We start from the raw sequence: 15,414 nt of genomic DNA, 5'->3' as shown, positions 1-15,414 counted from the left end.
TATATGTCATAGTTAAGTGCAAGGGCAATCTGCTTTAGCCATTTAGTCAATCAAACTCTCCTTAATTCAGTTTAATGTGATTTTTGCCATAGCATGATTAACTTTTAAAGTTTTGTTACAGATTTGTAAGGAAAACAGGCACAGGACTATTGATTTATAATAATTATTATTATTCTATCTTAGGTTGTTTCCTAGAAAATATAACACAGTTCACAATGCATAAGTTAGTTTGTGGATGATTTATTTCTCATATCTTTCTTAAAGCAACAGAGAAACAACTAAAGTAATAGTAAAGGAAGGATGTTTAAGATGTCTTAAATTATTCTTCCTCTCCATAAACGTGAAAAATAAATAATTGGGTATATTTAATTCATTAGTCATGCGCATATTAGAAAAAGACACATGAACGTCTTTGACTATAACATTGTTTGTACTTAGAAATTTGCCTAGATTTAAGTGCATTTGTCTAAAAGCATCTAAAACTGATTGAGCTATTTTTGACTTGGCTTTTTGTTCAATAGATTTTTATCAATTAGCATGAAATCACTAACATATTATTTAATGTTTAATAGTATTTCAAACTTTAATCCTTTTAGGAACTTTATCTTACACTTTTAAAAATAATATCCTCACATAATGAAATATACGTGAAAATGAGTGTTTGTGAGTTTATGATGACTTTTCTTCTTGTTTTTTATTCTCAAGTGTTCCCCTCAAAATCCTTTCATTCGCTTTTTAGGTTGGTGAGGATTTTTCTTTTCCTTAAATGATCAGTGATTTTAATTATTGCTATTGTTTGCTTCATAGGATCAAAGAGAATAAGTGATAGTGAGGTCTCTGATTATGACTGTGATGATGGAATTGGTGTAGTATCAGGTAAGAATTTTATAGTAATAAGAAGGAAGTATAATCACTTCCATTTGTAAAGTTATTTACCAATGAACATGTAAATAGATAGACAGATAAATATAATGAGTTACAAAAGAACTATCCTGTTTATCCCCCACCCCCAAAACAGCCTTTCGGCAGTTTAAACTGAATGATTCCAGTTGCTGGAATATCTGTATGGATTGTTAGGTTGAATATTCTTACTGAAAGATGTCTCATAAGTACTTACCAATTTTCTATTTTTAAATTACTAAATAATAAGGATTTCATTATAAGTTTGAGAAGTTACTGTATAACTAAAGCTTCTTTATATTTCACTAACAATGTGGAAAAAATTTTTTACAATCACAAACAGCCACATGTATCAAATATTTGAATGCACTTTTTGAAAATTTTGTACATTGTTGTTATGTTAAGTATCAGGTACAGCTGCATTTTGAAATTGTGATATTGTAGTTTTAAAATATTGCCTCACTTATGGCTAGAAATTTGATGATTTAATAATTTAGCTAAGTAGCTATTTTTTATAATTTTTGGAAATGTTTTTAAATATAATATACTCCATTATAAAAATGTTTGATTCTCTTCTGCTTAAAGGTTAATTAGCCTAGCAAATTTCATAAGCATGGCCAATTTTATCATGAACAAAATATTTATGTTCTATTGTATGTAAGATGTGCTACAATTGCATCAGTGACTGATAATTTTTGTTGGACAAATTTTGATACAGTATGAGTCAGTTTGCTTGCTTTCAGTGTACTGCATTTAAAAAACTCAATACAATCCTTTTAGCCTTTATTTTTTGCACTAAGGTGAATAATATATTAATTCACTAAGACTACAAAAATATTTTTCATGTTTTATCATTTGTGAATTGAATCTTAATAAAGTCATATTTCTCATGATACCTTGCTTGGAGATTGTTAGCATTTTCCCCTACTTGTATTCTATTCATTTATTAATTGACTTTTCAACTTCTTCTCTTTATTAAATATCTAGCCACATCAGATTTTTTAACCCAAATATTTTTCTTCAGGTCATTAAAGCTCTTTGTCTTGATGTCATTTGGGGCATATCTCAGTTCTTTTATTTTCTACTTCCAGAATGACAAAAAAATATTGTTTTTTTTTTCCATTTTATTAAAGAATATATCTTTTGAAAAAAATTTTTCAGGAATCATTCATTATTTGGGTTACTACTTTCTGGAATAATCTTTGCTATTGCAGAATATTATTTAGCAAGCCTACACAATACAAAGTGTTTATCCTGGACTCATTATTGTTTACCGCCATAAAACATCATTGTTTCTTATCTCAGTATTATTAACTTTTTTTGCTATATGGTGATTCATTCAATAATCCATTGAGGGAAAAAAAATACTGCTGTATAATATCCTCTGTGTTACTATTTTGAAATCAAGTGTAATTTTTGAGATAACTTCAAATACTTGGAATCAAAGTTTAAATGTTTATTTCAAGTGATATTCAGAATGCTTTCTAATATTGTTTATTTCTTAAAGAAGTATCTATATAGACTATAAAAATTGGGCTTCCCAGGTTGCTCAGTGGGTAAAGAACCAACTTGCCCACGCAGAAGGCACGGGAGACTCAGGTTTGATCCCTGGTTTGGGAAGATCACCTGAAGGAAGGCATAGCCACCCACTCCAGTATTCTTGCCTGAAAGTGAAAGTTAGTCACACAGTCATGTCCGACTCTTTGCAGTCCCATGGACTGTAGCCTGCCCGGCTCCTCTGTCCATGGAATTCTCCAGGCAAGAATACTGGAGTGGGTTGCCATTTCCTTCTCCAGGCTATCTTCCCGAACCAGGGATTGAACCTGGGTCTCCTGCATTACAGGCAGATTCTTTACCAACTGAGCCAACTTTACCATTCTTGCCTGGAAAATCCCATAGACAGAGGAGCCTGGTGGGCTACAGTACATGGGGTTGCAAAGAGTTGGACACGAGTTAAGCAACTGAACATGCATGCACTATACAAAGTAGGAACTTTTTGTCAGGTTAATTATTCTAAATATTTATAGTTGTTGAGAACTATTTGAAGCTCTTTTGGTCAATGAAGAGATGAAAATGTTTTTAGAATAAGCTTAATTCTTTTAATGAAGATTACTAACTGTGTAAAAAAGTGAGCATAGTAGCTGTCTAAATATTTGAATATTTGTCACTCCTCAGTTTAAGTGTTTATAAAATATTATTTTATGTTAGCATTGTGCTTTATTCATTATGCTTTACATTTACTATATTTAAAGCCTTTCACTAACATTTTATGTTTTTCAGTAAATTACAAAATACTAAAAATCTTAGTGTATGGATAACTGTAATCTTAATATTTCCACCTTAGATTATCGACACAATGGTCGGGATCTTCAAAGCTCAACATTGTCAGTGCCAGAACAAGTAATGTCATCCAACCACTGTTCGCCGTCAGGGTCTCCACACCGAGTAGATGTTATAGGAAGGACTAGATCTTGGTCACCCAGTGTCCCTCCTCCACAGAGGTAAGACAGCATAACATTTTATAGGATGATATTATAAGCCTATTTATCTTAAAATATTATTAGAAATTTATAAAGATAGGTTCTTACAGAAAAAAGTTATTTAGGGGAAAACATATGTGCTAGTCAATAGCCTATATAATGAGAGTAATACAAAATATGGGCTATTTTGTAACTTTGGATGACCTAAATATGATTTTATTTTAAGTTCATAGTCATAAAGAAGATACAAATTCCAGTCTCATATATATATTGAGCAGATCTAGTTAGACCCAACTAATTGTACTCATGAATGATATTGACATTTTAAGAAATAGGAAAGAATAAACATTTGTTGGAGCAATACAGTTAAGAACAATCATGAGAAGACTAAAAGGAAATGCATGAGCAGTGGGAAGAATTGTTTGGAAATCTACAATTCCAGGACTTATATTTAGAGGAAAACTCTAATCAATCCAGTTAAGTTATAGAAATGCTTAATGGAGTAAGAACCATGGAAATGTTTCCGAATCAATCCAATTAAGTTATAGAAAGGCTTACTAGAGTAAGAACCAAGGAAATAATGTTTCTGAACAGGAAATATGTGCATAATTTCACATTTTATATACTTGCAATGTTTAAGGCAATTTGAACCTTTAGAATGACAATCTTAAAACACTTATTTTAAATGAGTAATGGAGTTATTTTTAGACATTTAAACTTAGAATTTTAGGTTGTCATCTTAATTTTATACGTGGCATTAGACTGTCTAAGAGAACAAGATTTACTATATTTATAAATTTAACTTAATTAGAAGGATATTAAGTACTTAAATGTTTATTTAGACAATTAATTAAAGAGAAAATTTAACATTAAATTTATAAACATAGTTTAAAATATTTGAAAAAAAACATTTGAAGATTTAGGTAAGATTGTAAATGGGACTAAAATTATTAAAAGTCTTCTGAAAAGTAACTTTAAATGTGGTAGACTTATCAGTAGAATAATAAGATTTGTAATCTGACATTTAAAGTGCAAGAGAGAATAAGATTTTAAATTTGTAGTTTTAGTAAATTAAACCGTTTCTCATAAAAAAAAAAGGAATTCTTGACTTATCAAAGAATGAATATTTGAACACACCAGTAGAAAATAGACATGGATTTTAGATTAGATTCACCTGCACTTAACAGAAAGCCTGTATGGAAAAGAATGTGCTTAGTCACTCAGTCATGTCCAACTCTTGGGACTGCATAGACTGTAGTCTGCCAGGCTCCTCTGTCCATGGGGTACTCCAAGCAAGAATACTGGAATGGGTTGCCATTCTCTCCTCCAGGGGATCTTCCCAACCCAGGAACTGAACCCAGGTCTCCTTCATTGCAGGCAGACTCTTTACCGACTGAGCTACAAGGGAAGCCCGTAAGATTAGTAAACAACCCAGGCCAAGAATGGTAGCTTAAAAAAATAGTCATTGATCGGTTATAAAAATATCAGTTTAGATTAAAAAAATAAACAATTATTATCCCTAAAATAAGATGGCAAATATATTGTCTATAAGCAACATGCTGAACTCATTTTCTCCACACAAATCTATACTTCCTCCTATATTTCATATTTTATTATCACTACTATACACCTGGGCTGCTGCTTCTGCTGCTAAGTCACTTCAGTCGTGTCCAGCTCTGCGTGACCCCATAGACGGCAGCCTACCAGGCTCCTCTGTCCATGGGATTTTCTAGGCAAGAGTACTGGAGAGGGTTGCCATTGCCTTCTCCCATACACCTGGGAGTCATCCATTAATAGTTTTCATAATCCCTATCTTCATTCCCATTGATATTGCCTTAATTTTATGCCGGACCTCTTATGGCTTCCTGTGCAGCACTAGTGGGTACTGCCTACCGATGTAGGAGATGTAGGAGGGGTAAGAGATCCGGCTTCCATCTCTGGCTCAGGAAGATCCCCTGGAGGAAGAAATGGCAACCCATTCCAGTATTTGTGCTTGGAAAATCCCATGGACAGAGGAGCCTGGAGGGCTACAGTCCATGCAAGTCACAAAGAGTTGGACAGGAATGAAGCAATTAGCAGGCACACACCTGTTACAGCAGCAATCTCCTAATTTTATTGTCAATCTCCATGTGAAATTTATAGATTTAGCCAGAAGTGCAATTAGTTAAAACAAAGCAAAAATCTTGAGGCTGACATTACAGTGATCTTTTGTCTTTTTATACTGTCTTTATTAAAAAACTTTATTTTTTAGTATAATATATGATTATGGTTTATTAAGATATTTAATGGATCTTGCTATTTCAGTCGAAATGTGGAGCAGGGACTTCGAGGGACACGCTCTGCTATAGGACATTATAATACAATTAGCCGAATGGATAGACACCGTGTCATGGATGACCATTATTCTCCAGACAGAGACAGGTAAATTTAATCAAATACTGTGAGACCATATTATAATTGCTGCCTACAGGAAGAAAGATTACCATAAAATGTTTTCATCCTGAACTTGGGTATTTCTTAGTTTTTGAAACCATGTGCTTCGTTTACAACATCTACATTAATTCTTATGACTATCACATCATTTTAAAAAATTAAAGAAACAAAAAACAACCTTTTGTTTGCTAAGAAAAAAAATTCATTTTGCTCTTGCAGTTTTGGTACTTTGTTAAATCAAGCCAGTTAAGTTAGTGAACTTGCACATGAAATTATAATGACAATCATAAGGAAAACAGGATGTTTTGTTATTTTTACTTTATCATAACCAATTAGTATATTGAAAAATACTTTCATGAGACTGTAGATTTAAAGTCTTTTACATTCATCTGGTAAATCAGTGTGACTTTTTATATATAGTCATGTTGAGACAAGTCTGGTTTGTTTAAACAGACAGAAAAACTGATTCATGAAGAGGTTTTTCCTCATGGCTTTCAGTAAACCTTTTAAACAGCTTAAAGAATTATACTTGTTGACTGCTGTGCTTGGAAGACTTCTCTGAATTTTCTCTATTAAATGTGATATACTTAGGCATGTTTCAGTACATACATTAATTACTAATAATTTTTTTAACAAGCTAATTGATTAATCCTCTAATACATTATTTGATTACATATGAAATGAAAAATGCTATGGTATTTCCCCAAAACTACCAAGTGGGTTTAAGATAAGGATTAGAATAGAAAGCTTAATTTGCTGTTCAGAGAATATTATGATGAAATAGCCAGGGAACTCAGAAATTTCTTTATATGCATCCTAAACTGATTTTAGTAAAAACACTGGGGGGAAGGGTGGAGATTCAATCAATTGATATGAAATTTTTTTGTCAATACTTATAAATTGTTTTGTCCAAATATAGTCTAACTCTAACTCAGTTCATGCTTATAACATTGTGTTGGAGTACACTTTTTCAAAAGAAATATAGGGAATATCTTAGTCTTCAATAGTGTCAATCAGCTATTGGCTTTTGTGTCTGAGATCTAAGAAGAAATAGGAAGTGAATAAATTAATATCTTAGTGTCAAATAAAAGTTAGTGTAGTGTTTTATTTATTTTTAATTTATTTGACTTTTTCATAGGGGTTTGTATCTTTAAAGTAATTATAGGCATGTTACCTACAAAAATGGATACTTATCAAGTACAATAATTGTGAAAAAGGTAACTCTATTAGAATGATTAGGAATGCATCATATTAGGATGGATGAATGAGTTTTTCATTACCTAGTAGAATTTTTAAAAATTGATAATATCTTGAAATTTTTCATGTAGTGACTCATAAACTCCTTGTTCACATTGAAGGCATGTTAAGCATATGATCAGGGAGGAAAGTCTGAAATGACTTTAAATCCTCCAAGTTTATGTAAAATGAACTAGATATGTTCTCTGAAGGCAGTATGGTCTGGGCTAAATCTTGCAGGGAAGAACAGAATAAAATTGACCTCCAGAATTATAAACAAAAATAGTTACTGTCATGACAAGCACATAATATTTTATTGATATTTTGAGACAAAGAGCCCTAAGATTAATGACCTGAAAAGTGCTATTCAATCCTTGGTATTAGTTAATATTTGAATTAGTCATAATTGAAATGTCATATTTTATTGTTTACTTTATAACATTATGAATCTTTTAATTTGGCAAAAACGTTCAAGTAATTCAGAGATTTTGTGGGGAAATTGATCCACATGATTTCATTTCTGTTTTTGAGTCTTGTACATTACCAGATCATAATTACTCTTCATTGTGAGCTGTTTTAAATCCTTTTAGAAATAAATAAAATGGAATTTCATTTAAATAGGCCTATAAAACCATTTCTATATAAATTTTGAGTATTTTTGCAATCATTATTCATTAACATGAGGAATCAAAAATGAAAAGCATGGTATTATCCATGAAAATAGTCTATCACATTATTAAACAATGGGTTCTTAATTTCTGTTTTATCCTAATATTCTAAAAGATTTTACATAATAGAATGCATATGAAGGCATTGTTATTTTTATGTACTATTTATAATAGATGGTAAGAATACTCTAAACCTCCTACAGTGAATTTTCATGAACTGTATTTTATAGAATTGATAAATAATACTGTTGATTTAAAAGCCTAAAAAATAATTTCCTTTGAGATAATAAGTAAAATATAGTTATTTTGAGTAGTGCATTAATCTTGCTTGTCAGTAAGAATTGACACACTGGACTAGAATATTTCATGAAATGTATTCTTTTTCATGGGATTTGGAACCAAATGGCATTGGGCTTGAATTTAGAATTTTTTTACTACTTGATCCCTGTATATCTTTGATTTGATTTCCTTATCTACTTGACTTCTTATCTATAAAATTAGAATATTAATACCAACTTTATAGGGTTGTTGGATAGATTAAGTGAAACAGTGCCACCAATTGAATGGTATGTACTCAGAAAAAGTACCTCTTAACATTTGAAAAGGATCTTTTAGCTTATAAATAATTTACATTTTAATGTGCTCATCAATTAAGCAGAGAAAAGAGAAGTCAGTCAATTCAGTTGTTTTTTTAAAGTGGCTTGTAGAGGATGTAGGATATGTGTTGGACCTTGAAAAATGAGCATGTTTATTTAGGCAACAACAAAAGATACAGAGCCAGAATATACATATATTATCAGAAAGACCCAGTAAGAAGGATGAAAGACTAGGGGCATACTAGAAAATTGTGAATAAAGATAATAGCTTAAAAAAAAAAAAGATAATGGCTTTTACATCGGCCACGTTGGGTGATAAATGATACAACCCCATGGACTGTGGCTTGCCAGGCTCCTCTGTGCATGAAATTCTCCAGGCTAGAATATGGTATGGGTAGCCATTCCCTTCTCCATGGGATATTCTGACCCAAGGATGGAACCCCAGTCTCCCACATTGTGGGTGAATTCTTTATTGTCTGAGCCACCAGGGAAGCCCCAATAAATGATACTGTATGACATTAATTTGTATACCTGGTTGGGCTTCCCAGGTGGTGCTAGTAGTAGAAAACCCGTCTTCCAACACAGGAGGCATAAGAGTCATGTTTGATCCCTGCGTTAGGAAGATCCCCTGAAGGAGGATATGGCAACCCACTCCTGTATTCTTGCCTGGAGAACCCCATGGACAGAGGAGCCTGTTGAACTACAGTCCCTAGCATCACAAAGAATCAGACACGACTGAAGCGATTTAAACATGCATACACACACTTGTTTAAACTTACATGGTGTAAGAAAGAGATATCCTTTTCTTATAGATTATATACGAAGAATTATACATAGAATTTTGATTGGATCTTCATTTCTCTGCACATCTCATTTTATTAGTACTAGTCAAATTCCTTTTCTCTTTTGAAAAGAAAGAAGGTTTATTACAAGTAATTCAGAAACTTCCATACAGTGATATTAAATAAAAATGATTAATAGTCATCTTCATTTTCATTCCTCCTACTTTTTTGTATCATTATTTCTCTGGGAAATCCTGATAACTACTACAACTAAGAACATCATTTTCTGGAGCAAACTATGTGACTTTAGTATTAGAAATCATTTCAAGAGCTTATTTATTATAGGAGTTAATTTACTACTAGAATAAGTATAGAGTACTAGATGCTATTTCTATAATATGTCATAGGTATCTTACAGTACACATTTTTTATGTCTATCATAGAGACTGAAATATATTAGTTGCATTTAATTCCATAGAGTATACTTTCAGCCTAATAAGGAATAAAAATAATACTGGCAGAAGATATATTACTTCATAAACTTTTTTCTTCTGTTCATTCAATTAATGCATTTATATTCTATAATATTTTATAAAACAGGGCATATTTGCCCTATTATATGAATTTCTGAAATACTTCAAATACATGCTGTTTCACTATTCTTTAACAGGCTGTCAGCTACCAGAAATTACCAAACCATTTCAGTTATCAGCTTTGAGAGAAATATATCTCTGAAAGTTTGAAAGCATAGAGAAAGTAAATGAAAAAGAAAACTCATCCTACAAATTAATGCAACTTTTTATTTATTATATTTCAGGATTAAAGTTTTACTTTTTAAATCATAGTATATTTTAGGAACTATAAAGTATCAAAATAATGACAATGTTAAAGACAGTTTGGTATTAAATTGAGATTGTTGGAAATTTAGCTTTTAAAATCCGCAGATTACTTAAGAGTGAGATTTTTATCTCCCTTTTTTTTACAGTCCTTTTTGTGTAGCTGGTAGTTCCTAAAAGGGAACATGGGGTTGCAAAGCATTGGACATGACTGAGCGACTGAACTGAACTGAAATGAAAAGGGAATATTCAGGCTAATGAAATACAATGGAAGGATAATTCATTATAAATATAGTTTTGTTTTATCTTCAAAAATTAAATTTCTTAGTAAGAATCAAAGTGTGTAAGGAAATTAGATCAATAATCTTTTTTAGTTCTTTGGATAGTCCAATTTTTTATCAGGATTTGAGAATCTATAAGTTCCTTTATTAATCTTTTTTTAAAATTTAGTCACATTTTGTGGCAATGGATTAATTTTCAAAATATACAAGCAGCTCATACAACTTAATACCAGAAAAACAAACAACCCAATCAAAAAGTGGGCAAAAACCTAAACAGACATTTCTCCAAAGACGACAGACAGATGGCTGGTAAACACATGAAAAGATGCTCAACATCGCTCAGACTAGAGAAATGCAAATCAAAACTACAATGAGATATCACCTCACACCAGTCAGAATGGCCATCATCAAAAAAAATCTACAAACAATAAATGCTAGAAAGGGTGTGGAGAAAAGGGAACCTTCTTGCACTGTTGGGGGGTAATGTAAACTGATGCAGCCACTATGGAAAACAGTATGGAGATTCCTTAAAAAACTAGGAATAAAAGCAATGGAATTGCTGCATTGACCCACTAATCCCCCTCCTAGGCATATACCCTGAGGAAACCAAAATTGAAAAAGACACATGTACCCCAATATTCATTGCAGCACTGTTTACAGTAGCTAGAACATGGAAGCAACCTAGATGTCCATAGACAGATGAATGGATAAAGAAGCAGTGGTACATATATACAGTGGTATATTACTCAGCCATAAAAAGGAACACAGTTCAGTTAGTTCTAAGCCTATTATACAGAGTGAAGTAAGTCAGAAAGATAAAAACAAATATTGTATATCAATGCATATATACTGAGTCTAGAAAGACAGTACTGTTTAACCTATTTGCAGAGCAGCAATGGAGACACAGACATAGAGAACAGACTTATGGACACGGGTGTGGTGGGAGGAAGGAGAGGGTGGGATGTATGGAGAGCATAACATGGAAATACGTACATTACCATATGTAAAATTTATAGCCAATGGAAATTTGCTGTGACTCAGGTAACTCAAACTGGGGTTCCGTAACAACCTAGAGGGGTGGGAGGGAGGTTCAAAAGGGAGGGAACATAGGTAGACCTATGGTTGATTCATGCTGAAGTGTGGCAAAAACCAACACAATATTGTAGAGCAATTATCCTTCAATTAAAAATAAATAAATGTAATTTTTTTAAAGAAGTAAAGGGGGTTAGACCAAAAAAAAAAAAATTGAGTCATGTTTTGGTTTCCTGTTTTATTATTTTGCAATGAGTTAAAGTTCTGCTCAATTTTTTAAAATTTTCAAACAAATTGGATTAAATGCAATATTTAAAATAACTTACTTTAACTCGTCATTTACATTTAGGACATTATTTATTGCATAGGTTTTATACTGTCCATTAATTTGGGGAGAAAAGTAAGCATGCTTTAATGGATAAGTATAAATAAAATGTTTTTAAATTTCTGTAAGTGGATGCAGCAAATGATTCTGTATCTTAGGTGAATTTTAGGGGACTTACTAAAATAGTATGGGTAATTACTGTAATATTCACAGATGCATTTTTATACTATTACTCCAAGGGGAATCATGACCAGATTATGTTAAGAGGTATAACATGTCTATGGAAAAGCATATAGTCACTGTTCTCCAGAGAAACAGAATTGTTAGGCTGGATAGAGAGAGATTGATAATAGATAGATAGATAAATATATAGATAGGTGATAGATTTATTATGAGGAATTGGCTCACATGATTATACAACCTGAAAAGATCTACCGTCTGCTTTTTGCATGCTGGAGACTTGTGAAATGGTAGTATAATTCAGTCAGAGTACAAGGCCTGAGAACCGGGTGAGCCGGTGGTGCATTAATCAATCTCAGTCAGAGGGCCAGAGAGCTATGAGACGTCAAGCTCATGCCTGATGTCCACCCACACTGGAGTGGGCAATGTACTGATTCCACTGAATCAAATGAGAATCTCATCCAGAGACACCTTTACATACATTCCCAGAAATAATGTTTAAGGTGAGCACCCCTTGGCCAGTTAAGTTGATACATAAAATTGACCATCACAAAAAGGGAAATAAAACAAACTGTTGCGTGATGATGATGATTCCTGTATAGTGTTTTCTTTGGCTTTACAGAGATGAAATTAATTATAAGCTTCTCAAGGAAAATATTAAAAGTTGGGTGATTATATATATATGTGCTCTATGAATATGAAAATTTTAACAGCTTTGAATTTTATACATTTTTGTTACCCTTAAGTAATTTTCAGAGACAGTCTATTCCTTTTTAATGCAGTAAATCCCAACATCACTACTGTTGGGTATTCTTTCTACTCTTTGTAAAGCCAGAAAAATCTTTTTGATACTGTTTTCCTTATTTCTTATACTGCATAGGTTTTTAATCTTTTGTTTACAGCTCTAGAGTGTTTCTGGGATTATATGAATGACTGCTGTCTTTAAACAGTAGGTTCCACATGAAAAGATCATAATTCTGCTTTACTTTTGAGTTCAACTCAAAATATATTTATTGAGTGGGTTAGGCGTTCTGCACAAAGATTTAGAGTAGGCATTATGCTGGTCTAGATAAGCACGTGATCCAATTGATTATAGCAAGTAATTATACAATATAGTAACTAGTTATAAAACGTAAAAGACCACGAGGCCTAAGCATAATAGTATTAGAACAGATTGGAGAGGAAAGGACCTGCTTGAATCTATTGGAAAGAGCTTCCAAGAGAAGTTGGACTTTAAAAATTAGTAGAATTTTGAAAGGCAATGAAGTGGAGACAGAGAGGGATGATGGACAGGACATTCTTGGCAGACTGTGGAGCATGAGTGTTGAGCATGAACTTAGTCTGAAAGTCAGGAAAGTATGGAATGTATTTAGACAATCTTAGTCTGCTGAACCTAGATAAAAAGTCATGGTATGGGAAAAGAGAAGTAATAGGAGATGAAGATTGAATGTAGCTTAGAAATGATGAAAGTGAAAGTGGAGAGTGAAAAAGTTGGCTTAAAGCTCAACATTCAGAAAACTAAGATCATGGCATCTGGTCCCGTCACTTCATGGGAAATAGATGGGGAAACAGTGGAAACGGTGTCAGACTTTATCTTTTTGGGCTCCAAAATTACTGCAGATGGTGACTGCAGCCATGAAATTAAAAGACGCTTACTGCTTGGAAGAAAAGTTATGGCCAACCTAGATAGCATATTGAAAAGCAGAGACATTACTTTGCCAACAAAGGTCCATCTAGTCAAGGCTATGGTTTTTCCAGTGGTCATGTATGGATGTGAGAGTTGGACTGTGAAGAAAGCTGAGCACCGAGGAATTGATGCTTTTGAACTGTGGTGTTGGAGAAGACTCCTGAGAGTCCCTTGGACTGCAAGGAGATCCAACCAGTCCATTCTGAAGGAGATCAGCCCTAGGTGTTCTTTGGAAGGACTGATGCTAAAGCTGAAACTCCAGTACTTTGGCCACCTGATGCGAAGAGTTGACTCATTGGAAAAGACTCTGATGCTGGGAGGGATTGAGGGCAGGAGGAGAAGAGGACGACAGAGGATGAATTGGCTGGATGGCATCACTGACTTGATGGATGTGAGTCTGAGTGAACTCTGGGAGTTGGTGATGGACAGGGAGGCCTGGTGTGCTGCGATTCATGGGGTCGCAAAGAGTCGGACACGACTGAGCGACTGAATGAACTGATAGTGGCAGTAAAAAAGGATAACAAGGGATAAACCTGAGTTATTTAGGGATTAGAATAAGCAATGGTTATAAATCAGTTGAATGTAGAAAATAGGGAAAATGGATAAGTTAAATTTTGAGACTTTATAGCTTGGTTTATTAAATATTTAAATTCTCAGTTGAAACTGAGATTACAAGAAAACAAATAGCTGAAGTGTTATATTAAATTCCAAAGAGGATTAAAGAATTATAGTTAACTACTAGGAGGCCCTTTAAAATGATAGGGTTCTAGATTCTAAAGATATGTGAAGGACTGCTCTGGGAGGTAAGGATGAGGCCAAATGGGCAGGATCTAGGCTTCGTCCTCCCTCTGTAGACAGTGCCATTCTGATTTTATTGGATTCCTAAATATTGGTTTGACATGAATTTTGTATGAAAAAACAAATGGTCTTCTGCTTAAAAAGAATGTTGGAAAGCTACTTCTCCAGCTGTCTTACTTACAGTTGCAGCTCCAGATGTTCAAATTGGCCAATGTCTTACACATCTCACAATTAGCATGTGTTTTTCTGAAATGCTTACGTGACACTCAAGCAGCCATGTGGAGATCTCAGGAAGCTGCTGGAAATGTGAAACCCAAAGAAAAATCAAGGTTAAACCAAAGTGAGAATTTACACTATAAAAACAAATAGTATTATCCAGAAAGAATGTGTTTGAGTATGAAGAAAGTCAAGGAAAAATCTTGGGAAACCACTGCCTCTGAGGAATAAAAGAAAGGGAATCAGTAAGTGAAATGGATAAGGAAACAGTTAGTAGGCAGGAGACCAGGCCAATGTGTACATGTTAAGAGCCTATGTTTTGGCTAAAGGAAGCCCTGAGTTTAAAAGCCAGTTGTGCTCCTTACTTTACAGTTGTGTGCAAGCACTCACAACCAGTTTTCTCTGACTGTGGGAGTACTAGACCCTGTCTCGAAGGGTTGTTATGAGTAGTGAGACATAGACAAAACTTAAATGGAGTATGTGGCACATAGTTAAGTGTTAATAGACACTATTAAAGAATCCAGCTGCCAATGGAAGAGACTCAAGAGTCAAGGGTTCGATCCCTGGGTTGGGAAGATCCCCTGGAAGACGAAATGCAACCCACTCCAGTATTCTTGCCTGGAAATTTCCATGGACAGAGCAGCCTGGCAGGCTACACTAACTGAGCTCACACACAAATTTGTAATAGCCTGAGAGAATAGTGTTTCAAAAACCAAGAGGAGTGTCAAGAAATAGAGGTTGAAAATCAGTGTCTAAAGCCATAGATAAATGGAGCATAATGAAGATCAAGAAGAAATTAAAGGATTTTTTAGAATTTCACAGATAAAACTCACAGAATACCTTGAAGAGAATAGTAGAGGCAGAAGTCAAATTACAGTAAACTTTAAGCATGACTGAAAAGTGAGAATGTGATAGCAAGAATTGTAGATACATCTAAAAGATGTTTTTTGATGAAAAAAGAGAG

The 15,414-nt window shown here is 33.5% G+C and overlaps 1 protein-coding gene across 39 annotated transcripts in view; it reads left to right on the top strand.

The window, feature by feature from the left end:
• The window catches only part of RIMS2 (regulating synaptic membrane exocytosis 2), a 608,892-nt gene that overhangs the window by 369,827 nt on the left and 223,651 nt on the right, over window positions 1-15,414 (top strand). For all 39 annotated transcript variants that reach the window (XM_059874470.1, XM_059874473.1, XM_059874468.1 and 36 more), the window contains 3 exons: window positions 808-876; window positions 3,245-3,401; window positions 5,685-5,801. In XM_059874470.1, the coding sequence (XP_059730453.1) occupies window positions 808-876; window positions 3,245-3,401; window positions 5,685-5,801 (343 nt within the window). The remainder of the gene's footprint in view (window positions 1-807; window positions 877-3,244; window positions 3,402-5,684; window positions 5,802-15,414) is intronic.

Source organism: Bos taurus, chromosome 14 (assembly GCF_002263795.3).
Source record: "Bos taurus isolate L1 Dominette 01449 registration number 42190680 breed Hereford chromosome 14, ARS-UCD2.0, whole genome shotgun sequence".
NCBI classification, from domain to species: domain Eukaryota; kingdom Metazoa; phylum Chordata; class Mammalia; order Artiodactyla; family Bovidae; genus Bos; species Bos taurus.
This window is presented reverse-complemented; position numbering and strand designations above follow the sequence as displayed.